This window comes from Pristiophorus japonicus, chromosome 31, assembly GCF_044704955.1.
Source record: "Pristiophorus japonicus isolate sPriJap1 chromosome 31, sPriJap1.hap1, whole genome shotgun sequence".
Classification (NCBI taxonomy): Eukaryota; Metazoa; Chordata; class Chondrichthyes; family Pristiophoridae; genus Pristiophorus; species Pristiophorus japonicus.
Window position 1 is genome coordinate 10220404 of NC_092007.1, and position 26380 is coordinate 10246783.

The window sequence follows — 26380 nt, forward strand, 5'->3', positions numbered from 1 at the left end:
TGGTGTGTGTGTGATGGGGAGGGGAACGTGGAGGGGGGGGGGGTGTTCCCATGGACCTGCTGTCCTTGTCCTTCGAGGCGGGTAGAGGCCGCGGGTTTGGGAGGTGCTGCCGAAGAAGCCTTGGCGAGTTGCCGCGGTGCATCGTGTAGACGGTGCACACCCCAGCCACGGTGCGCCGGTGGTGGAGGGAGTGAGTGTTGGAGGTGGTGGGGAGCATGGCCGATCGAGCGGGCCGCTTTGTCCCGGATGGTGTCGAGCTTCTCGAGTGTTGTTGGAGCTGCAACTCATCCAGGCAAGTGGGGCGTGTTCCCTCACACTCCTGGCTTTGGGGAGTCAGGAGGTGAGATACTCGCCACAAAATAGAAACATAGAAAATAGGTGCAGGAGTAGGCCATTCGGCCCTTCGAGCCTGCACCACCATTCAATGAGTTCATGGCTGATCATTCCCTCAGTACCCCTTTCCTGCTTTCTCTCCATACCCCTTGATCCCTTTAGCCGTAAGGGCCATATCTAACTCCCTTTTGAATATATTTAGTGAACTGGCCTCAACAACTCTCTGCGGTTGAGAATTCCACAGGTTCGCCACTCTCTGAGTGAAGAAGTTTCTCCTCATCTCGGTCCTAAATGGCTTACCCCTTATCCTTAGACTGTGTCCCCTGGTTCTGGACTTCCCCAACATCGGGAACATTCTACCTGCATCTAACCTGTCCAGTCCCGTCAGAATTTTATACGTTTCCATGAAATCTCCTCTCATCCTTCTAAATTCCAATGAATATAAGCCCAGTCGATCCAGTCTCTGCTCATATGTCAGTCCTGCCATCCCGGGAATCAGCCTTGTGAACCTTCGCTGCACTCCCTCAATAGCAAGAACGTCCTTCCTCAGATTAGGAGACTAAAACTGTACACAATACTCCAGGTGTGGCCTCACCAAGGCCCTGTACAACTGTAGCAACACCTCCCTGCCCCTGTACTCAAATCCCCTCGCTATGAAGGTCAACATACCATTTGCCTTCTTCACCGCCTGCTGTACCTACATGCCTACCTTCAATGACTGATGTACCATGACACCCAGGTCTCGTTGCACCTCCCCTTTTCCTAATCTGTCACCATTCATATAATCTGCCTTCCTGTTTTTGCCACCAAAGTGGATAACCTCACATTTATCCACATTATACTGCATCTGCCATGTATTTGCCCACTCACCTAACCTGTCCAAGTCACCCTGCAATCTTTTAGCGTCCTCCTCACAGCTCACACTGCCATCCAGTTTACTGTCATCCACAAACTTGGAGATATTACATTCAATTCCTCATCTAAATCATTGATGTATATTGTAAATAGCTGGGGTCCCAGCACTGAGCCCTGCGGCACCCCACTAGTCACTGCCTGCCATTCTGAAAAGGACCTGTTTATCCCAACTCTCTGCTTCCTGTCTGCCAACCAGTTCTCTATCCTCGTCAATACATTACCCCCAATACCATGTGCTTTAATTTTGCACACCAATCTCTTATGTGGGACCTTGTCAAAAGCCTTTTGAAAGTCCAAATACACCACATCCACTGGTTCTCCCTTGTCCACTCTACTAGTTACATCCTCAAAGAATTCTAGAAGAATTGTCAAGCAGGATTTCCCCTTCATAAATCCATGCTGACTTGGACCGATCCTGTCACTGCTTTCCAAATGCGCTGCTATTTCATCTTTAATAATTGATTCCAACATTTTCCCCACTACTGATGTCAGGCTAACCAGTCTATAATTCCCCGTTTTCTCTCTCCCTCCTTTTTTAAAAAGTGGTGTTACATTAGCTGCCCTCCAGTCCATAGGAACTGATCCAGTCGATAGACTGTTGGAAAATGATCAACAATGCATCCACTATTTCTAGGGCCACTTCCTTAAGTACTCTGGGATACAGACTAGCAGGCACCGGGGATTTATCGGCCTTCAATCCCATCAATTTCCCGAACACAATTTCCTGCCTGATAAGGATTTCCTTCAGATCCTCCTTCTCACTCGACCCTCGGTCCCCTAGTATTTCCGGAAGGTTATTTGTGCCTTCGTGAAGACAGAACCAAAGTATTTGTTTAACTGGTCCACCATTTCTTTGTTCCCCATTATAAATTCACCTGAATCTGACTGCAAGGGACCTACGTTTGTCTTCACTAAACTTTTTCTCTTCACATATCTATAGAAGCTTTTGCAGTCAGTTTTTATGTTCCCAGCAAGCTTCCTCTCATATTCTATTTCCCCCTCCTAATTAAACCCTTTGTCCTCCTCTGCTGTATTATAAAATTCTCCCAGTCCTCAGGTTTGCTGCTTTTTCTGGCCAATTTATATGCCTCTTCCTTGGATTTAACACTATCCCTAATTTCCCTTGTTAGCCACGGTTGAGCCACCTTCCCTGCTTTATTTTTACTCCAGACAGGGATGTACAATTGTTGAAGTTCATCCATGTGATCTTTGAATGTTTGCCATTGCCTATCCACCGTCAACCCTTTCGGTATCACTCGACAGTCTATTCTAGCCAATTCATGTCTCATACATCGAAGTTACCTTTCCTTAAGTTCAGGACCCTAGTCTCTGAATTAACTATGTCACTCTCCAACTTAATAAAGAATTCTACCATATTATGGTCGCTCTTCCCCAAGGGGCCTTGCACAACAAGATTGCTAATTAGTCCCTTCTCATTACATATCACCCAGTCTAGGATGGCCAGCCCTCTAGTTGGTTCCTCGACATATTGGTCTAGAAAACCATCCCTAATACACTCCAGGAAATGATCCTCTACTGCATTGCTCCCAGTTTGGTTAGCCTAATCAGCATGTAGATTAAAGTCGCCCATGATAACTGCTGTACCTTTATTGCACACATCCCTAATTTCTTGTTTGATGCTGTCCCCAACCTCACTACGACTGTTTGGTGGTCTGTACACAACTCCCACTAGCATTTTCTGCTCTTTGGAATTCCATAGCTCCACCCATACCGATTCCACATCATCCAAACTAATGTCCCTCCTTACTATTGCATTAATTTCCTCTTTAACCAGCAATGCCACCCCGCCTCCTTTTCCTTTCCTCTGACCTGCTCTCGTGGCCACGGTATTAATGTGGCTGGTCCAGTTAAGTTTCTGGTAAATGGCGACCCCCCAGGACGTTGATGGTGGGGGGATTCGGTGACGGTAATGCCGCTGAATGTAAAGGGGCCGGTGGTTAGACTCTCGATTGTTGGAGATGGTCATTGCCTGGCACTTGTCTGGCACCAACGTCACTTGGCACAGGTCAGCCCCGAGCCCGAATGTTGTCCGGGTCTTGTTGCACGCGGGCACGGACTGCCCCATGATCTGAGGAGTTGCGAATGGAACTGAACACGGTGCAGTCATCAGCGAACATCCCCATGTCTGACCTCACGATGGAGGGAAGGTCATTGATGAAGCAGTTGAAGATGGTTGGGCCGAGGACACTGCCCTGAGGAACTCCTGCAGCGATGTCCTGCAGTGGTGGGAGTAAGGTAAAGTGGTATTGGGAGACGATTCCAGAGGGCGGGATGTATAGATCAGCATGTCATAATAAAACCATAGCACTTGATAGAAAAGGATATTATTTTATTAAAATAATAATTATATAATAGTTTGATAATACTTTAAAAAATATTAGTAAACCAATATTTATTATAACAACATATTCCATTTATATAGCGACTTTAATGTAGAAAAACGTCCCAAGGGGCTTCACAGGAGCGATTATCACACAAACTTTAACATCGAGACACATAAGGAGATATCAGGGACAGGTGACCATAAGCTGGGTCTTAGAGGTGGGGTTTAAGGAGCGTCTTCAAGGTGGAAAGATCGCGAGGTGGAGAGGTGTAGGGAGGGAGTTCCAGAGCTTGGGGCCCAGGCAGCTGAAGGCACGGCCACCGATGGTGGAGCGACGGAAATCACCGGGGATACGCAAGAGGGCAGATTGGAGGAGCGCAGAGATCTGGGAGGGTTGGAGGGGCTTCAGGGGGTTGCAGAGATAGGGAGTGGTGTTGGGGCTGGAGAGGGTTACAGAGATAGTGAAGGATGTAGGGGCTAGAGGGGGTTATAGAGATAGGGAGGGGTGTAAGGGCTGGAGGAAGTTACAGAGATAGAGAGGTATGTAAGTGCTGGAGGAGGTTACAGAGATAGGGAGGGTTGTCGGGGCTGCAGGAGGTTACAGAGATAGGGAGGGGTGTAGGGGCTGGAGGGGGTTACAGAGATAGGGAGGGGTGTAGGGGCTGGAGGAGGTTACAGAGATAGGGAGGGGTGTAGGGGCTGGAGGAGGTTACAGAGATAGGGAGGGGTGTAGGGGCTGGAGGAGGTTACAGAGATAGGGAGGGGTGTAGGGGCTGGAGGAGGTTACAGAGATAGGGAGGGGTGTAGGGGCTGGAGGAGGTTACAGAGATAGGGAGGGGTGTAGGGGCTGGAGGAGGTTACAGAGATAGGGAGGGGTGTAGGGGCTGGAGGAGATTACAGAGATAGGGAGGGAGCGAGGAAGTCATAGAGGGATTTGAAAACAAGGATGAGAATTTTGAAATCGAGGCGTTGCCGGACCGGTCAGATGTCGGTCAGTGAGCACGGGGGGGTGATGGGTGAGCGGGACTCGGTGCGAGTTAGGACACGGGGCAGTGAGCACAGGGGGTGATGGGTGAGTGGGACTCGGTGCGAGTTAGGACACGGGGCAGTGAGCACAGGGGGTGATGGGTGAGCGGGACTCGGTGCGAGTTAGGACACGGGGGCAGCTGAGTTTTGGATGAGCTCAAGTTGATGTAAAAAGGATATGGAGGCACTGGAAAAGGTGTAAAAAAAGGTGATACCAGAACTGAGAGGTTATAACTATCAGGAAAGGCTCGGACTTTTCTCTCGAAAGGGGAAGGCTGGGTGGTGAGCTGATGGAGGTGTGTAGATTATGAAAGGGTTCGATAGGGTAGATGTAGAGAAGATGTTTCCACTTGTGGGGAAGACCAGAACTAGGGGCCATCAATATACGACAGTCACTAATAAATCCAATGGGGAATTCAGGAGAAACTTCTTTACCCAGAGAGGGGTGAGAATGTGGGACTCGCTCCCACAGGGAGGGGGTCGAGGCGAGGAGCAGAGATACATTTAAGGGGGAAGCTGGATAAACACATGAGGGAGAAAGGAATAGAAGGATATGGTGATGGGGTGAGATGGAGAGGGGAGGGAGGAGGCTGGTGTGGAGCATAAACCCCGGCACGGAGCGGTGGGACATAAACCCCGGCACGGAGCGGTAGGACATAAACCCCGGCACGGAGCGGTGGGACATAAACCCCGGCACGGAGCGGGGGGGCCGAACGGCCTCTTCCTGTGCTGAACACTCGATGTGATACTCTGCGAATGTGAAGGCAATCACCACCATCGGCCAGTTCTAAGATAAGCCGCCCAGTTATTCAGTCCCCTGCTCTGATCTCCGTCTGTGTAGACACCGTGAACTTGGTCTTGGGTCTTGTCGGACAGGGGTTCGGGTGTGGACAGGGAGACTGACAGGGAGGAGAGGTAAAACCCAGCCAGCGTTTCCCTGTCCGCGCATCAGCCCGTTCCTCTTGCCAGAAAGCCTGTGGATTCTCAAGGGGGTGCACGAACAGAGAGACCTGGGGGTACGTGTCCACACATCACTGAAGGTGGCAGTGCAGGTTGAGAAAACGGTTAAAAAAAGCTCACGAGATCCTGGGCTTCATAAATAGAGTTCAAAAACAAGGACGTTCTGAGAAACCTTCAGCTATTTTGGCCACAATGGAGTCTTCTATCCAATTCTGGGAATCACACTTTCGGAAGGAAGTAAAGGCCTTGGAGAGCGTGCACAAAAGATTAACAACAATGGTTCCAGGAACGGGAAACTTCAGTGACGTGAAGAGATCGGAGAAGCTGGGGTTGTTCACATAAGAACATAAGAACTAGGAGCAGGTGTCGGCCATTCGGCCCCTCGAGCCTGCTCCGCCATTTAATACGATCATGGCTGATCCGATCATGGACTCAGCTCCACTTCCCCGCCCGCTCCCCATATTCCCTTATCGTTTAAGAAACTGTCTATTTCTGTCTTAAATATATTCAATGTCCCAGCCTCCACAGCTCTCTGAGGCAGCGAATTCCACAGATTTACAACCCCCTGTGAGAAGAAATTCCTCCTCATCTCAGTTTTAAATGGGCGGCCCCTTATTCTAAGATCATGCCCCCTAGTTCTAGTCTCCCCCATCAGTGGAAACATCCTCTCTGCATCCACCTTGTCGAGCCCCCCTCATAATCTGATACGTTTCGATAAGATCACCTCTCATTCTTCTGAATTCCAATGAGTAGAGGCCCAACCTCCTCAACCTTTCCTCATAAGTCAACCCCCTCAACCCCGGAATCAACCGAGTGAACCTTCACTGAACTGCCTCCAAAGCAAGTATATTCTTTCGTAAATATGGAAACCAAAACTGCACGCAGTACTCCAGGTGTGGCCTCACCAATACCCTGTATAACTGGAGCAAGACTTCCCTGCTTTTATACTCCATCCCCTTTGCAATAAAGGCCAATATACCATTGGCCTTCCTGATCACGTGCTGTACCTGCATACTAATCTTTTGTGTTTCATGCACAAGTACCCCCAGGTCCTGCTGTACTGCGGCACTTTGCAATCTTTCTCCATTGAAATAATAACTTGCTCTTTGATTTTTTCTGCCAAAGTGCATGACCTCACACTTTCCAACATTATACTCCATCTGACAAATTTTTGCCCATTCACTGAGCCTGTCTCTGTCCTTTTGCAGATTTTTTTGTAGCAGAGAAGGTTAAGGGGAGATTGACCAGAATGGTCCCGGGGATGTGGGACTTCAGTGACGGGGAGAGACTGGAGAAGCTGGGGTTGTTCTCCTCGGAGCAGAGAAGGTTGAGAGGAGATTCGATCAAGGTGTTCAGAATCATGAGGGGATGTGGACAGAGTGGATCGAGAGAAACTGTTCCCCATTGGTGGAAGGGTGGAGAACCAGAGGGACACAGATTGAAGGCGATTGGCAGAAAGGCGACACGAGGATAAACCTTTTTACGCAGCGAGTGGTTAGGATCGGGGACGCGCTGCCCGAGAGGGCGATGGAGGCAGACTCAATCGTGGCTTTCAAAAGGGAGTTGGGTAAGTCCCTGAAGGAGAGAGATTTGCCGGGCTCCGGGGAAAGGGCGGGGGGGAGTGGGACTGGCTGAGGTGCTCCTGCAGAGAGCCGGCACAGGTTCGAGGGGCCGAATGGCCTCCTGTGCTGTAACCGTTCTGTGAATCTACGTCACAAGTTCAGGGTCGTGCACCCCAATGCTGAATATCCTATTCGTTGTCACGGATGAAGAATGGCTGAGTACTATCAGAAGCGGAACGAGAGCTTGACAGACGCCAATGATGTCGGGACCAGAGGAGGAAAAATTGCCGGGGGGGCGAGGGATTCCGAAAGCAGAGATTAAAACCCACCAGATCCAATGCTTAACCTTAGCTGTCGGACATGTCCCTTCAGCCGAGGAGCTGGGACCTGTTCCTGGCTGGGGCGGGCTCCACTTCTGACAAAAGGTAGGTATTATCTGGGCTCCAGTGATTTCCAGGACTAGTTTCGATGGCCTAGTTGGGTCAGGGAGGGGTCTCCCAGATTTATTCCATTCCCCCCCCCCGCTACCAAATATGTCGTGGTTTCTCCTCAGGAGATCACATGGGTGGGATGGAGAGTGTGTATGTCGTGATTCACAAATGGCACAGCCCTGGACCGCTTTTCAACACCGCCTCCAGTGCGCCAGTGCAGCCTTCGGCCGCCTGAGGAAGAGAGTGTTCGAAAACCAGGCCCCTCAAATCCACCACCAAGCTCATGGTCTACAGGGCTGTAGTGATACCCGCCCTCCTGTATGGCTCAGAGACATGGACCATGTAGAGTAGACACCTCAAATCGCTGGAGAAATACCACCAACGATGTCTCCGCAAGATCCGACAAATCCCCTGGGAGGACAGACGCACCAACGTTAGCGTCCTCGACCAGGCCAACATCCCCAGCATCGAAGCACTGACCACACTCGACTAGCTCCGCTGGGCAGGGCCACATTGTCCGCATGGCCCCCAGACACGAGACTCCCCAAAGCGAGCGCTCGACTCGGAACTCCTTCACGGCAAGCGAGCCAAAGGTGGGCAGAGGAAACGTTACAAGGGACCACCCTCAAAGCCTCCCTGATAAAGTGCAACATCCCCACCGACACCTGGGAGTCCCTGGGCCCAAAGACCAGTCCGCCCTAAGTGGAGGGAGTGCATCCGGGAGGGCGCTGAGCACCTCGAGTCTCGTCGCCGAGAGCGTGCAGAAAGCAAGCGCAGGCAGCGGAAGGAGCGTGCGGCAAACCAGTCCCACCCTCCCCTTCCCTCAACGTCTATCTGTCCCACCTATGACAGGGAACGTGGCTCTCGTATTGGTCTGTTCAGCCACATAAAGACTCACTTTAGAGTGGAAGCAAGTCGATTTCGAGGGACTGCCTATGATGATGATGACAATGGTGTGGGGCAGAATGGATGGATCAGGGGATCTCCTCCTGTCAGTTATTGCTCGGACGCTTGTAAGTGTTCGTCTCGCCATCAGCCAGCCACGCCAAGCCCTCGAGCGTGGCTCCTCGGCCCCACGTGCTCGGCGCTCGCCGGCGATCCGGCACTTCGGCTGCAGTGGCGTCATCGCTCACTCTTTTGGTTGCTGCTTGAAGGCCTCACAGATTAGACAGCGCAGCTCCTCGAAACCCACTGCCAGACCCTCCACCCTCGTCGCCAAGGTACCCAGCCTCTCTTCCAACTGGCTGTAGGAGTTGTCCATCTTGGAGTTCATATCGTACAGGAACAATTGTATCTTCAAGGTAAGAACAGCACCGTCAATTCCAGGCTGCAAGCAATCTTCAAATCGGATGAAGCAATGCTTTCACCCGTTCCCTGAACCTCACCACATAGCTCATCCCTCAGAGAATCCCACTGGACCCAAACCCTTCCCATTCACTCCCATTTTACACAATCCCAATGGACCCAAACCCCTTCCCATTCACTCCCACTCTACACAATCCCAATGGGCCCAAACCCCTTCCCATTCACTCCCACTGTACACAATCCCAATGGACCCAAACCCCTTCCCATTCACTCCCACTGTACACAATCCCAATGGACCCAAACCCCTTCCCATTCACTCCCACTGTACACAATCCCAATGGGCCCAAACCCCTTCCCATTCACTCCCATTGTACACAATCCCAATGGACCCAAACCCCTTCCCATTCACTCCCACTGTACACAATCCCAATGGACCCAAACCCCTTCCCATTCACTCCCATTGTACACAATCCCAATGGACCCAAACCCCTTCCCATTCACTCCCACTGTACACAATCCCAATGGGCCCAAACCCCTTCCCATTCACTCCCATTGTACACAATCCCAATGGACCCAAACCCCTTCCCATTCACTCCCACTGTACACAATCCCAATGGACCCAAACCCCTTCCCATTCCCTCCCATTGTGTAGAATGGCAAAGAAAGGTTATTATACAGAAAGACACTTCCTTTATTTATGCCTCCTCTGAGGTCGGTTTAACTCCACTGTTGAACTCCCGAGGAGGAAAAGTGAACAGAACGATCTCTAGGGTCAATAAATACCATAGCAACAAGAGCAGGTCAAAGGCTGGGTATTCTGTGTCGAGTGTCTCACCTCCTGACTCCCCAAAGCCTTCCCACCATCGACAAGACACAAGTCAGGAGTGTGAGGGAACACTCCCCACTTGCCTGGATGAGTTGCAGCTCCAACAAACACTCGAGAAGCTCGACACCATCCAGGACAAAGCCGCCCGCTCGATCGGCCACGCTCCCCAGCACCTCCAACACTCACTCCCTCCACCACCTCCAACACTCACTCCCTCCACCACCTCCAACACTCACTCCCTCCACCACCTCCAACACTCACTCCCTCCACCACCTCCAACACTCACTGCCTCCTCCACCTCCAACACTCACTCCCTCCACCACCTCCAACACTCACTGCCTCCACCACCTCCAACACTCACTCCCTCCACCACCTCCAACACTCACTCCCTCCACCACCTCCAACACTCACTCCCTCCATCACCTCCAACACTCACTCTCTCCACCACCTCCAACACTCACTGCCTCCACCACCTCCAACACTCACTCCCTCCATCACCTCCAACACTCACTCCCTCCACCACCTCTAACACTCCCTCCCTCCACCACCTCCAACACTCACTCCCTCCACCACCTCCAACACTCACTCCCTCCATCACCTCCAACAATCACTCCCTCCACCACCGGCGCACCGTGGCTGCGGTGTGCACCGTCTACAAGATACACTGCAGCGAATGGAATGTTGGCCTTCATTGCGAGAGGGATGGAGTACAAAAGCAGGGAGGTCTTGCTGCAACTGTACAGGGTATTGGTGAGGCCGCACCTGGAGTACTGCGTGCAGTTTTGGTCACCTTACTTAAGGAAGGATATACTAGCTTTGGAGGGGGTACAGAGACGATTCACTAGGCTGATTCCGGAGATGAGGGGGTTACCTTATGATGATAGATTGAGTAGACTGGGTCTTTACTCGTTGGAGTTCAGAAGGATGAGGGGTGATCTTATAGAAACATTTAAAATAATGAAAGGGATAGACAAGATAGAGGCAGAGAGGTTGTTTCCATTGGTGGGGGAGACTAGAACTAGGGGGCACAGCCTCAAAATATGGGGAAGCCAATTTAAAACCGAGTTGAGAAGGAATTTCTTCTCCCAGAGGGTTGTGAATCTGTGGAATTCTCTGCCCAAGGAAGCAGTTGAGGCTAGCTCATTGAATGTATTCAAGTCACAGATAGATAGATTTTTAACCAATAAGGGAATTAAGGGTTACGGGGAGAGGGCGGGTAAGTGGAGCTGAGTCCACGGCCAGATCAGCCATGATCTTGTTGAATGGCGGAGCAGGCTCGAGGGGCTAGATGGCCTACTCCTGTTCCTAATTCTTATCTTCTTATGCACCGCGACAACTCGCCAAGGCTTCTTCAGCACCTCCCAAACCCGCCACCTCTACCCGCCTAGAAGGATAAGGGCAGCAGGCGCATGGGATCATCACCACCTCCACATTCCCCTCCCAGTCACACACCATCCCGACTTGGAAATATATCGGCCGTTCCTTCATCGTGGCTGGGTCACAATCCTGGAACTCCCTCCCTAACAGCACTGTGGGAGCACCTTCACCACACGGACTGCAATGGTTCAAGAAGGCGGCTCACCACCACCTTCTCAAGGGGCGACGAGGGATGGGCAATAAATGCCGGCCTTGGCCAGCGACGCCCACATCTCAGGAACGAATAACAGAAAGGGTATACCACCCAGCCTTGCTGTGTAGTGCCCAGTACTGCAACTCCCCCAGACTCTCATTGAGAAAGGCAACTGGCCAGCAAGGTGACCTGGGCAAAAGCACTAGGCGCTGGGAGACGGGACAGGCCGAGTGTACAATGGCCGCACATCATTCATGAGGAGTTTCTGAACTCCAGGGACTTCCCAACGGAAATGGCGTTACCTTGGAGAGGTCCATCATGGTGCTGATTTGATCCCGGAGTTTCTTCTGTCTCAGCTTTGTTTTGCGGAACCTGAAGACGAGTTGAGTGAAAGGTTAGCCCGTGTTAATCCCAGCCGCGCCACAAATCGTTCAGTCGTGGCTCAGTGGGCAGCACTCTCGCCTCTGCGTCAGAAGGTGCTGGGTTCATGTCCCAGTCCAGGGATTTGAGCACAAGAAAATCTAGGCTGACACTCCCAGGGACGTGCTGAGGGAGCGCTGCACCGTCGGAAGGGCAGTACTGAGGGAGTGCCGTACTGCGCTGTCGGCACAGCAGTGCCCTCAAATCTACCACCAAGCTCATGGTCTACAGGGCTGTAGTAATACCCGCCCTCCTGTCTGGATCTGAGGCATGGATGATGTACGGAAGGCACCTCAAGTCACTGGAGATATATCACCAACGATGTCTCTGCAAGATCCTGCAAATTCCCTGGGAGGATAGACGCACCAACATCAGTGTCCTCGACCAGGCCAACATCCCCAGTATTGAAGCACTGACCACACTCGATCAGTTTCGCTGGGCAGGGCCACATACTTCGCATGCCAGATACGAGACTCTCTAAGCAAATGCCTTATGCGGAGCTCCTTCGTGGTAAACGAGCCAAAGGAGGACAACGGAAACGTTACAAGGGACACCCTCAAAGCCTCCCTGGTAAAGTGCGACATCACCACTGACACCTGGGAGACCCTGGTCGAAGACCGCCCGGAGGTGGAGAAAGTACATCCGGGAGTCTCAACACAAAGAGCAGGAAGAGGCCAAGCGCAGGCAGCGGAAGGAGCACGCGGCAAACTAGCCCCACCCACCCCTTCCCTCGACGAATGTCTGTCCCACCTGTGACAGGGTCTGTGGCTCTTGTATCGGACTGTTCAGCCATCAAAGAACTCACTTTGGGAGTGGAAGCAAGTCTTCCTCGATTCCGAGGGACTGCCTATGATGATGATGCTGAGGGAGGGCCGCACTGTCGGAGGGGCAGAACTCAGGGAGCGTTGCACTGTCGGAAGGGGGGTGATAGTGAGGGAGGGCCGCACTGTCGGAGCGGCAGTACTGAGGGAGTGCCGCACTGTTGGAGGGACAGTATTGAGGGAGCACAGCACTGTCGGAGGGGCGGTACTGAGGGAACGCTGCACTGTCGGAGGGGCAGTACTGAGTTAGGGTACTGGAGGGACTGGCTTCGATGGGAGAGTTGGGGTACTGGAGGGATGGGCTTCGATGGGAGAGTTAGGGTACGGGAGGGATGGGCTTCGAAGGGAGAGTTAGGGGACGGGAGGGATGGGCTTCGATGGGAGAGTTAGGGTACTGGAGGGATGGGCTTTGATGGGGGAGTTAGGGTACTGGAGGGATGGGCTTTGATGGGGGAGTTAGGGGACGGGAGGGATGGGCTTCGATGGGAGAGTTAGGGGACTGGAGGGATGGGCTTCGATGGGAGAGTTAGGGGACTGGAGGGATGGGCTTTGATGGGAGAGTTAGGGTACTGGAGGGATGGGCTTCGATGGGGGAGTTAGGGGACTGGAGGGATGGGCTTCGATGGGAGAGTTAGGGGACTGGAGGGATGGGCTTCGATGGGGGAGTTAGGGGACTGGAGGGATGGGCTTTGATGGGGGAGTTAGGGGACTGGAGGGATGGGCTTCGATGGGAGAGTTAGGGTACTGGAGGGATGGGCTTCGATGGGGGAGTTAGGGTACGGAAGGGATGGGCTTCGATGGGGGAATTAGGGTACGGAAGGGATGGGCTTCGATGGGAGAGTTAGGGTACTGGGGAGAGGTTACATTTTATTTAATTTATTCTTCTCGAGATGTGGGCGTTGCTGGCCGAGGCCGGTATTTATCGCCCATCCCTCGTCGCCACTTGAGAAGGTGGTGGTGAGCCTCCTTCTTGAACCGCTGCAGTCCGTGTGGTGAAGGTGCTCCCACAGTGCTGTTAGGGAGGGAGTTCCAGGATTGTGACCAGGCGACGATGAAGGAAAGGCCGATATATTTCCAAGTCGGGATGGTGTGTGTGTGACTGGGAGGGGAACGTGGAGGTGGTGGTGTTCCCTTGTCCTTCTGCCCTCGTCCTTGCTTATGACCAGTTAACTCAGGACATTAGGGATGCGTGCAAAAAAGGTACAGCAGTTATCATGGGTGACTTTAATCTACATATCAATTGGGCGAAACAAACTGGTAGCAATGCGGTAGAGGAGGATTTCCTGGAGTGTATTAGGGATGGTTTTCTCGACCAATATGTCGAGGAACCAACTAGAGAGCTGGCCATCCTAGACTGGGTGATGCGTAATGAGAGAGGACTAATTAACAATCTTGTTGTGTGAGGACCCTTGGGAAAGAGTGACCATAATATGGTAGAATTCTTCTTTAAGTTGGAGAGTGACACAGTTAATTCAGAGACTTGGGTCCTGAACTTATAGAAAGGTAACTTCGATGGTATGAGATGTGAATTGGCTAGAATAGACTGGCACATGATACTGAAAGGGTTGACAGTGGATAGGCAATGGCAAACATTTAAAGATCACATGGATGAACTTCAACAATTGTACATCCCTGTCTGGAGTAAAAATAAAACAGGGAAGGTGGCTCAACCGTGGTTTAGAAGGGAAATTAGGAATAGTGTTAAATCCAAGGAAGAGGCATATAAATTGGCCAGAAAAAGCAGAAAACCTGAGGACTAGGAGAAATGTAGAATTCAGCAGAGGAGGACAAAGGGTTTAATTAGGAGGGGGAAAATAGAATATGAGAGGAAGCTTGCAGGGAACATAAAAACTGACTGCAAAAGTTTCTATCGATATGTGAAGAGAAAAAGATTAGTGAAGACAAACGTAGGTCCCTTGCAGTCAGAATCAGGTGAATTTATAATGGGGAACAAAGAAATGGCAGACCAATTGAACAAGTACTTTGGTTCTGTATTCACTAAGGAAGACAAAAATAACCTTCCAGAAATACTAGGTGACCGAGGGTCTAGTAAGAAGAAGGAACTGAAGCATATCCTTATTAGTCAGCAAATTGTGTTAGGAAAATTGATGGGATTGAAGGCCGATAAGTCACCAGGGCCTGATAATCTGCATCCCAGAGTACTTAAGGATGTGGCCCTAGAAATAGTAGATGCATTGGTGATCATTTTCCAACAGTCTATCGACTCTGAATCAGTTTCTGTGGACTGGAGGGCAGCTAATGTAACACCACTTTTAAAAAAAGAGGGAGAGAGAAAACGGGTAATTCTAGACCGGTTAGCCTGACATCGGCGGTGGGGAAAATGTTGGAATCAATTATTAAAGATGTAATAGCAGTGCATTTGGAAAGCAGTGACAGGATCGGTCCAAGTCAGCATGGATTTATGAAAGGGAAATCATGCTTGTCAAATCTTCCAGAATATTTTGAGGATGTAACTAGTAGAGTGCACAAGGAGAACCAGTGGATGTGGTGTATTTAGACTTTCAAAAGGCTTTTGACAAGGTCCCACACAAGAGATTAGTGTACAAAATTAAAGCACATGATATTGGGGGTAATATACTGACATGGATAGAGAATTGTTTTGCAGACAGGAAGCAAAGAGTAGGAATAAACGAGCCTTTTTCAGAATGGCAGGCAGTGACTAGTGGGGTACCGCAGGGCTCAGTGCTGGGACCCCAGCTATTTACAATATACGTCAATGATTTAGATGAAGGAATTAAATGTAATATCTCCAAGTTTGCAGATGACACTAAGCTGGGTGGCGATGTGAGCTGTGAGGAGGATGCTAAGAGACTGCAGGGTGACTTGGACAGGTTAGGTGAGTGGGCAAATGCATGGCAGATGCAGTATAATGTGGATAAATGTGAGGTTATTCACTTTGGTGGTAAAAGCAGATTATTATCTGAATGGTGACAGATTAATAAAAGGGGAGGTGCAATGAGACCTGGGTGTCATGGTACATCAGTCATTGAAAGTTGGCATGCAGGTACAGCAGGCGGTGAAGAAGGCAAATGGCATGTTGGCCTTCATAGCGCGAGGATTTGAGTATAGGAGCAGTTCTGCAGGGCCTTGGTGAGGCCACACCTCGAATATTGTGTACAGTTTTGGTCTCCTAATCTGAGGAAGGACGTTCTTGCTATTGAGGGAGTGCAGCGAAGGTTCACCAGACAGATTCCTGGGATGGCAGGACTGACATATGAAGAAAGACTGGATCGACGAGGCTTATATTCACTGGAATTTAGAAGAATGAGAGGGAATCTCATAGAAACATCTAAAATTCTGACGGGACTGGACAGGTTAGATGCAGGAAGAATGTTCCCGATGTTGGGGAAGTCCAGAACCAGGGGTCACAGTCTAAGGATAAGGGGTAAGCCATTTAGGACCGAGATGCGGAGGAACTTCTTCACCCAGAGAGTGGTGAACCTGTGGAATTCTCTGCCACAGAGAGTTGTTGAGGCCAGTTCGTTAGATATATTCAAAAGGGAGTTAGATGTGGCCCTTACGGCTAAAGGGATCAAGGGGTATGGAGAGAAAGCAGGAAAGGGGTACTGAGGGAATGATCAGCCATGATCTTATTGAATGGTGGTGCAGGCTCGAAGGGCCGAATGGCCTACTCCTGCACCTATTTTCTACGTTTCTATGACATGCCAGGGATGGAAGCTGGGGTGTTTGTGGCCTGAGTGGCTCGTTGACGGAGCGACTTATGGGGCCCACACAGTCAATACATCACGGAGGTATATTTCAAGGGGCAGAGGTTACACATGAAGAAAGGCCTGTACTTACCTACAGACGGTGGAGAACAAATCGCGGTGGTACTTCCTGACCCTATGTCTGTCTTCCTGCTTTCTGTGTTTGTACAGAAGCCACGCCACTCCAATCAGATCAGCGGCCACCTTCTGGACCTGACGACAGATTAATAGCCCATTGCTGAAGAACGAGTCTCGTCATCAGGATCCTTAGCGGCACCACCACCCCTCCAGTCCCCTAACTCTCCCATCGAAGCCCATCCCTCCAGTCCCCTAACTCTCCCATCGAAGCCCATCCCTCCAGTCCCCTAACTCTCCCATCGAAGCCCATCCCTCCAGTCCCCTAACTCTCCCATCGAAGCCCATCCCTCCAGTCCCCTAACTCTCCCATCGAAGCCCATCCCTCCCGTACCCTAACTCTCCCATCGAAGCCCATCCCTCCAGTCCCCTAACTCTCCCATCGAAGCCCATCCCTCCAGTCCCCTAACTCTCCCATCGAAGCCCATCCCTCCCGTACCCTAACTCCCCCATCGAAGCCCATCCCTCCAGTCCCCTAACTCCCCCATCGAAGCCCATCCCTCCAGTCCCCTAACTCTCCCATCGAAGCCCATCCCTCCCGTACCCTAACTCTCCCATCGAAGCCCATCCCTCCCGTACCCTAACTCTCCCATCGAAGCCCATCCCTCCAGTCCCCTAACTCTCCCATCGAAGCCCATCCCTCCAGTCCCCTAACTCTCCCATCGAAGCCCATCCCTCCAGTCCCCTAACTCTCCCATCGAAGCCCATCCCTCCAGTCCCCTAACTCCCCCATCGAAGCCCATCCCTCCAGTACCCTAACAACCCATCGAAGCCCATCCCTCCAGTCCCCTAACTCCCCCATCGAAGCCCATCCCTCCAGTCCCCTAACTCTCCCATTGAAGCCAAGCCTGATCGCCGCTCCAATGATACACTTCACAATGACAAGCTCCTCACTATCGACCCTGCAGGTACAAGGGTAATATTCTCGCCGACTCCGCCCCCCGCACCCCCCTCAGTCTACCTTCTGTCGGACTCCTTACCTCCTTCGTCAGCTGAATGTCCCTCATGAAATTATGGACATGTTTCTCATCCTTGCTCAGTTCCAGTTTCTTGGCGATCACAGCGATGAATAGTGCAGTGCAACTAACTCCCTGGGAGAGGAAAATACAGAGCTGGGTTCGACATCATTTACACCTGCACTTATATAGCGCCCTTCACCACCTCAGGACATCCCAAAATGCCTCACAGCCAATGAAGTACTTTTGGAGTGTAGTTACTGTTGTATTGTGGGAAACACGGCCGCCAATTTGCGCACAGCAAGCTCCCATAATTAGCAATGTGATAATTACCTGGATCAGTTATTTTTAGTTATTGGTTGAGGGGTATATATTGTCCCCAGGGCCCCCTGCTCTTTTACATACAACTGAGAGGGCAGTTTATCATCTCATAGAACCCCCCCGAACCACTCAATTAGATTCCAGCCTGTAACTCGCTCCCGGGTATCCGTTATTCTATATTTAAACCTCCCGAACTCCTCGATTAGATTCCAGCCTGTAACTCACTCCCGGGTATCTGTTATTCTATATATAAACCTCCCGAACCCCTCGATTAGATTCCAGCCTGTAACTCAGTCCGGGGTATCTGTTATTCTATATATAAACCCCCCAAACCCCTCGATTAGATTCCAGCTTGTAACTCACTCCCGGGTATCTGTTATTCTATATATAAACCCCCCGAACCCCTCGATTAGATTGCAGCCTGTAACTCACTCCCGGGTATCTGTTATTCTATATATAAACCCCCCCGAACCCCTCGATTAGATTCCAGCTTGTAACTCACTCCCAGGTATCTGTTATTCTATATATAAACCCCCCGAACACCTCGATTAGATTCCAGCCTGTAACTCACTCCCGGGTATCTGTTATTCTATATATAAACCCCCCCGAACCCCTCGATTAGATTCCAGCCTGTAACTCACTCCCGGGTATCTGTTATTCTATATATAAACCCCCCAAACCCCTCCATTTGATTCCAGCCTGTAACTTGCTCCCGGGTATCTGTTATTCTATATATAAACCCCCTCCCCCGAACCCCTCGATTAGATTCCAGCCTGTAACTCACTCCTGGGTATCCATTATTCTATATATAAACCCCCTGAACCCCTCGATTAGATTCCAGCCTGTAACTCACTCCCGGGTATCCATTATTCTATATATAAACCCCCCGAACCCCTCGATTAGATTCCAGCCTGTAACTCACTCCCGGGTATCTGTTATTCTATATATAAACCACCCCCTCAGAATCCCTCGATTAGATTCCAGCCTGTAACTCACTCCTGGTTATCCATTATTCTATATATAAACCCCCCCGCCCCCCCCATAAACCCCTTGATAAGATTCCAGCCTGTAACTCACACCCGGGTATCCGTTATTCTATATATAACCCTGTTATGTATTTAACTCCTTGTAACCTGTATCACACCACCACCAGAGGGCTTACCTGTTGGAGTCCCAGGTGATCCCAGCATCCCTTGGGAGCACTATATATAAGCAGGCCACCCACGGGGTACCTGCACTCTGGAGTCTTATTAAAGGAGCTAAGGTCACACTTGCTCATTGTACACAGTGCTCAGTTTCATCCTTCATTGTGAATGTATCAATTGGCGACGAGGTAATGAACAACCGCGTGAAAATGCAAAGAACAGTCTGTATCCTGGAGAAGTTCTCAGAAGGGGACGATTGGGAGGCCTGTCGTGGGGAAACTCGACCAATACTTTGTGGCCAACGAGCTGGAAGGGGACGAGAACGCTGCCAAACGAAGGGCGATCCTCCTCACTGTCTGTGGGGCAACAACCTCTGGCCTCATGAAGAATCTCCCGGCCCCGGCAAAACCAACAGCTAAATCCTATGAAGAATTGTGTACGCTGGTCCGGGAGCACCTAAATCCTAAGGAAAGTGTTTTGATGGTGAGATATCGGTTCTACACGTGTCAACGTTCGGAGGGCCAGGAAGTGGCGAGCTATGTCTCCGAACTAAGGCGCCTCGCAGGACATTGTGAGTTTGAGGGATTCCTAGAACAAATGTTCAGAGACTTTTTTGTACTGGGCATTGGTCATGAGACAATCCTTCACAAACTGCTGAATGTTGAAACACTGAACCTAAGTAAAGCTATAACGATAGCCCAGCCATTTATGTTCACCAGGGACAACACCAAACAGATTTCGCAGAGTAAAGAGGTTTCGGCCAGTACTGTGCACAAAGTAACGTCGGTCTCGAGCAGGAATATACATGGCAGGACGTACACGCCGGCTGCTGCTGCCCAACCTCAGATGACCCAGAGTCCGCCATCAATCGTTAATGTGAGGCAGTTAACACCTTGTTGGTGTTGTGGAGGTGATCATTGGCCCCATCAATGCCGCTTCAAGCACTATGCGTACAACGGCTGTAGGACAATGGGACACCTCCAGCGGATGTGCAGGTGAGCTGCAAACCCTGCAAACCACCAGGTTGCAGAGGAAGATCGATCCACGGTGGATCAGGCTGAATTGGAGACTCGTACCGAGGAGGCAGAAGTGTACGGGGTACACACCTTCACCACGAAATGTCCACCGATCATGTTGAATGTTGAACTGAACGGAATTCCAGTATCCATGGAACTGGACACGGGTGCGAGTCAGTCCATAATGAGGTGCAACAAGGCACACAGGCCCAAGCTTAGCCCCATTCACACCAAACTAAGGACTTACACCAAGCCACTAATCCCTGTAATTGGCAGTGCAGAAGTCAAAGTCTCCTTTGAAGAAGCAGTGCATGAACTCCCGCTGTGGATTGTGCCAGGGGATGGCCCCACGTTGTTTGGCAGAAGCTGGCTGGGAAAAATCCGCTGGAACTGGGACGATATCCGAGCACTTTCGTCCGTCGATGACGCCTTGTGTGCCCAGGTTCTGAGCAGATTCCCGTCGTTGTTTGAGCCAGGCATTGGAAGTTTCTCGGGGGCGAAGTGCAGATCCATGGTTCCCGGTACACGACCCATCCACCACAAGGCACGGGCGGTACCTTATATGGTGCGTGAGAAAGTAAAAATTGAGCTGGACAGGCTGCAGCGAGAAGGCATCATCACGCCGGTGGAATTCAACGAGTGGGCCAGTCCGATTGTCCCGGTACTTAAAGAGGACGGCACGGTCAGAATTTGCGGCGATTATAAAGTAACGATTAACCATTTTTCGCGACAGGACCAGTACCCGCTACCCAAGGCAGACGACCTATTTGCAACCCTGGCTGGAGGGAAGACCTTCACCATGTTGGACCTGATCTCGGCCTACATGACGCAGGAGCTGGAGGAATCTTCGAAAGGCTTCACCTGCATCAACACGCACAAAGGTCTGTTCATCTATAACAGATGCCCGTTCGGGATTCGGTCGGCCGTGGTAACCTTCCAACGGAACATGGAGAGCCTGCTAAAGTCGGTTCCTCGCACCATGGTTTTCCAGGACGACATACTGGTCACAGGTCGGGACACCATGGAGCACTTGAAGAATCTGGAAGAGGTTCTTAGTCAGTTGGATCGCGTGGGGCTCAGGTTGAAACGCTCGAAGTGTGTTTTCCTGGCGCCGGAGGTCAAGTTCTTGGGAAGAAGAATCGCAGCAGACGGCATCAGACCCACCGACACCAAGACGGAGGCCATCAAGAACGCACCGAGACCACAGAACGTGACGGAGCTGCGGTCGTTCCTGGGACTCCTCAACTATTTCAGTAATTTCCTACCCGGGTTAAGCACCCTGCTCGAACCCCGACATGTGCTACTGCGCAAGGAAGATGGCTGGGTATAGGGGAATTCACATGAGGCTGCCTTTAAGAAAGCCAGAAATCTGTTGTGTCAAACAAACTGCTCGTTCTGTATAACCCATGCGCGTCGTCATACGGGGCCGGGTGTGTGTTACAACAGGCTAACGAAACAGGGATTTTGCAACCGGTCGCTTATGCATCCAGGAGTTTGTCCAAGGCCTAAAGGGCCTACAGTATGATTGAAAAAGAGACTCTGGCGTGCGGTTACGGGGTGAAAAAAATGCACCAGTACTTTTTGGCCTCAAGTTTGAGCTTGAAACTGACCACAAGTCGCTCATATCGCTGTTCTCTGAGAGCAAAAGGATTAACACCAATGCCTCTGCCCGCATCCAAAGATGGGCGCTCACGCTGTCGGCATACAACTATGCAATCCGCCACAGACCGGGCACAGAGAACTGCGCTGATGCTCTCAGTCGGCTGCCACTGCCCACCACCGGGGTGGAAATGGCACAGTCAGCGGACTTGCTCTTGGTAATGGATGCATTCGAGAACGAGAAGTCCCCCGTTACAACCCGTCAGATCAGGACTTGGACCAGCCAGGATCCTTTACTGTCCTTGGTAAAAAAACTGGGTCCTCCATGAGAGCTGGTCCAGTGTCCCAGCGGAGATGCAGGAGGCGATTAAGCCGTTCCACAGGCGCAAAGACGAAATGTCCCTGCAGGCGGACTGTCTGTTGTGGGGCAATTGCAAGGCCTTGCCCAAGAAAGGCAGAGATACGTTCATTTGTGAACTGCACAGCTCCCACCCAGGCATTGTAATGATGAAAGCCACAACCAGATCCCGTGTGTGGTGGCCCTGCATCGACTCAGATTTAGAGTCATGCGTGCGCCAGTGCAACACTTGCTCTCAGCTGAGCAATGCACCCAGAGAGGCACCGCTAAGGTTGTGGTCGTGGCCCTCCAAACCGTGGTCGAGGATCCACGTGGACTATGCGGGCCCAATTCTAGGCAAAATGTGTTTGGTTGTCGTGGACGCTTACTCAAAATGGATTGAATGTGCAATAATGTCTGTAAGCATGTCCACGGCCACTATCGAAAGCCTCCGAGCCATGTTTGCCACGCACGGCCTGCCTGATGTCCTAGTCAGCGACAATGGGCCGTGTTTCACCAGTGCTGAATTCAAGAAATTCATGACCCGCAATGGGATCAAGCACGTCACATCTGCCCTGTTCAAGCCCCATCCAACGGCCAGGCAGAACGGGCAGTTCAGACCATCAAGCAAAGCTTGAAACGTGTGTCGGAAGGCTCCCTGCAGACCCGACTGTCCCGAGTCCTGCTCAGCTACCACACCAGACCCCACTCACTCACCGGGGTTCGCCCAGCCGAGCTGCTCATGAAAAGGGTGCTCAAAACAAGGCTCTCTCTTGTCCACCCTGATCATGTCGAGGGCAGGAGTCATCAACAAAGCAGGTACCATGATCGCGCAAATTTGTCACGTGATATTGAGGTCAATGACCCTGTGTTTATAATCAATTATGGACATGGTCCCAAATGGCTCGCTGGCACAGTCACAGCCAAAGAGGGGAGTAGGATGCTTCAGGTCAAATTGGCCAATGGACTAACGTACAGAAAACATTTGGACCAAATCAAATTGCGGTTCACCAACAGCTACGAACAACCCGAAGAAGACACCACCAACTTTAACCCTCCAACACACACACACAAGTGGCAACTGACATCACGGTTGACCACGAAGCCGAACTCACCATCCCCAGCAGCCCAGCAAGGCCGGCTGCCCAACAGCCCAACGAAGAACCGACCAACCCACCCACACCAGCATTTGTACCGAGACGATCGACAAGGGAGCGCAGAGCCCCAGATCGTCTCACCCTGTAAATAAGTGTGTTGTTGACTTCACGGGGGAGTGATGTTATGTATTTAACCCCTTGTAAGCTGTATCACACCACCACTAGAGGGCCCACCTGTTGGAGTCCCAAGGGATCCCAGCATCCCTTGGGAGCACGGTATATAAGCAGGCCACCCACGGGGTACCTGCACTCTGGAGTCTAATTAAAGGAGCTAAGGTCACACTTGCTCATTGTACACAGTACTCAGTTTCATCCTTCATTGTGAACGTGTCAAACCCCCCTCAGAACCCTTCGATTAGACTCCAGCCTGTAACTCACTCCCGGGTATCTGTTATTCTATATATAAACGCCCCGAACCCCTCGATTAGACTCCAGCCTGTAACTCACTGCCGGGTATCTGTTATTCTATATATAAACCCCCCGAACCCCTCGATTAGATTCCAGCGTGTAACTCACTCCCGGGTATCTGTTATTCTATATATAAACCCCCCGAATACCCTCGATTAGACTCCAGCCTGTAACTCACTCCCGTATATCTGTTATTCTATATATAAACCCCCCGAACCCCTCGATTAGATTCCAGCCTGTAACTCACTCCCGGGTATCTGTTATTCTATATATAAACCCCCCGAACCCCTCGATTAGATTCCAGCCAGTAACTCACTCCCGTATATCTGTTATTCTATATAAACCCCCCGAACCCCTCGATTAGATTCCAGCCTGTAACTCACTCCCGGGAATCTGTTATTCTATATATAAACCCCCCGAACCCCTCGATTAGATTCCAGCCTGTAACTCACTCCTGGATATCCGTTATTCTATATATAAACTCCCCGAACCTGTCAATTAGATTCCAGCCTGTAACTCACACCCGGGTATCTGTTATTCTATATATAAACCCCCGAATCCCTCGATTAGATTCCAGCCTGTAACTCACTGCCGGGTATCTGTGATTCTATATATAAACCCCCCCGAACCCCTCGATTAGATTCCAGCCTGTAACTCACTCCCGGGTATCTGTTATTCTATATATAAACCCCCCTCCGAACCCCTCGATTAGATTCCAGCCTGTAACTCACTCCCGGGTATCTGTTATTCTATATATAAACCCCCCTCCGAAACCCTCGGTTAGATTCCAGTCTGTAACTCACTCCCGGGTATCTGTTATTATATATATAACTCCCCCCTCAGAATCCCTCGATTAGATTCCAGCCTGTAACTCACTCCTGGGTATCTGTTATTTTATATATAAACCATCGAACCCCTTGATTAGATTCCAGCCTGTAACTCACTGCCGGGTATCTGTTATTCTATATATAAACCCCGAACCTCTCGATTAGCTTCCAGCCTGTAACTCACTCCCGGGTATCTGTTATTCTATATATAAACCCCCCGAACCGCTCGATTAGATTCCAGCCTGTAACTCACTACCAGGTATCTGTTATTCTATATATAAACCCCCCGAACCGCTCGATTAGATCCCAGCCTGTAACACACTCCCAGGTATTTGTTATTCTATATATAAACCCCCCCGAACCCTTCGATTTGATTCCAGCCTGTAACTCACTCCCGGGTATCTGTTATTCTATATATAAACCCCCGAACCCCTCGATTAGATTTCAGCCTGTAACTCACTCCCGGGTATCTGTTATTCTATATATAAACCCCCGAACCCCTCGATTTGATTCCAGCCTGTAACTCACTCCCGGGTATTTGCTATTCTATTTATAAACCCCCCGAACACCTTGATTAGATCCCAGCCTGTAACTCACTCCCAGGTATCTGTTATTCTATATGTAAACCCCCCACGAACCCCTCGATTAGATTCCAGCCTGTAACTCACTCCCAGGTATCTGTTATTCTATAAATAAACACCCCGAACCTCTCGATTTGATTCCAGCCTGTAACTCACTCCCGGGTATTTGCTATTCTATATATAAACACCCCGAACCGCTCGATTAGATTCCAGCCTGTAACTCACTGCCGGGTATCTGTTATTCTATATATAAACCCCGAACCTCTCGATTAGCTTCCAGCCTGTAACTCACTCCTGGGTATCTGTTATTTTATATATAAACCCCCGAACCCCTCGATTAGATTCCAGCCTGTAACTCACTGCCGGGTATCTGTTATTCTATATATAAACCCCGAACCTCTCGATTAGATTCCAGCCTGTAACTCACTCCCGGGTATCCATTATTCTCTAAATAAACATCCCGAACCCCTCGATTTGATTCCAGCCTGTAACTCACTCCCGGGTATCTGCTATTCTATATATAAACCCCCCGAACCCCTCGATTAGAATCTAGCCTGTAACTCACTACCGGGTATCTGTTATTCTATATATAAACCCCCCGAACCCCTCGATTAGATTCCATCCTGTAACTCACTCCTGGGTATCCATTATTCTATATATAAACCCCGAACCCCTCGATTTGATTCCAGCCTGTAACTCACTCTCAGGTATCCATTATTCTATATATAAACCCCCGGACCCCTCGATTAGATTCCAGCCTGTAACTCACTCCCGGGTATCTGTTATTCTATATATAAACCCCCGAACCCTTCGATTAGATTCCAGCCTGTAACTCACTCCCGGGTATCTGTTATTCTATATATAAACCCCCCCAAACCCCCCGATTAGATTCCAGCCTGTAACTCACTCCCGGGTATCTGTTATTCTATATATAAACCCCCCCAAACTCCCCGATTAGATCCCAGCCTGTAACTCACTCCCAGGTATCCATTATTCTATATATAAACCCCCGGACCCCTCGATTAGATTCCAGCCTGTAACTCACTCCCGGGTATCTGTTATTCTATATATAAACCCCCGAACCCTTCGATTAGATTCCAGCCTGTAACTCACTCCCAGGTATCCATTATTCTATATATAAACCCCCGAACCCCTCGATTAGATTCCAGCCTGTAACTCACTCCCGGGTATCCGTTACTCTATGTACCACCTACCTGCTCCCAGCCTGACAGTCACTGTTTTGGCAAAGTATCTCAGACATAAAGTGAAAAAGTGTGGCCTTACCAAAGCTCCTGTGATGAGGCAGATGAATTTGCCGCATGTAGTGACCGGGACCATGTCACCGTACCCAATGGTGAGGAAGGTGATGGGAATGAGCCACATTGACGTGACGATAGAGTTGGTTCCGTTGTGATGATTTTCCCTGCGGAGATTGAGAGATCGGGCAAGTGTCAGTTTCCCAGGGATACACCCATTCCGAGCATCAGGCACATGCTCACCGCACTGGAAATTATTTCATCGCAGGGAAACGGGGAGCAGGAAGAAAGGTAAAAAGAAAGAAAGATAGTTAGAAAGAAAGAGAGAAAGAGAAAAAGAGAGGCAGAAAGAAGTAAAGAATGAGAGAGAATGGAAGGTATAAAAAGAGAGTGAGAAAGAG

The 26380-nt window shown here is 50.5% G+C and overlaps 1 protein-coding gene across 1 annotated transcript in view; it reads right to left on the minus strand.

The window, feature by feature from the left end:
- Positions 1 to 8400: 8400 nt before the first annotated feature.
- LOC139240402 (intermediate conductance calcium-activated potassium channel protein 4-like) overlaps positions 8401 to 26380 on the minus strand; it is a 41538-nt gene continuing 23558 nt past the window's right edge. The window contains exons 4-8 of the mRNA XM_070868900.1: positions 26008 to 26146; positions 17357 to 17467; positions 16336 to 16454; positions 11575 to 11644; positions 8401 to 8865 (exon numbers count right to left, since the gene is read on the minus strand). Of these exons, the coding sequence (XP_070725001.1) occupies positions 8701 to 8865; positions 11575 to 11644; positions 16336 to 16454; positions 17357 to 17467; positions 26008 to 26146 (604 nt within the window). The 3' untranslated portion in view covers positions 8401 to 8700. The remainder of the gene's footprint in view (positions 8866 to 11574; positions 11645 to 16335; positions 16455 to 17356; positions 17468 to 26007; positions 26147 to 26380) is intronic.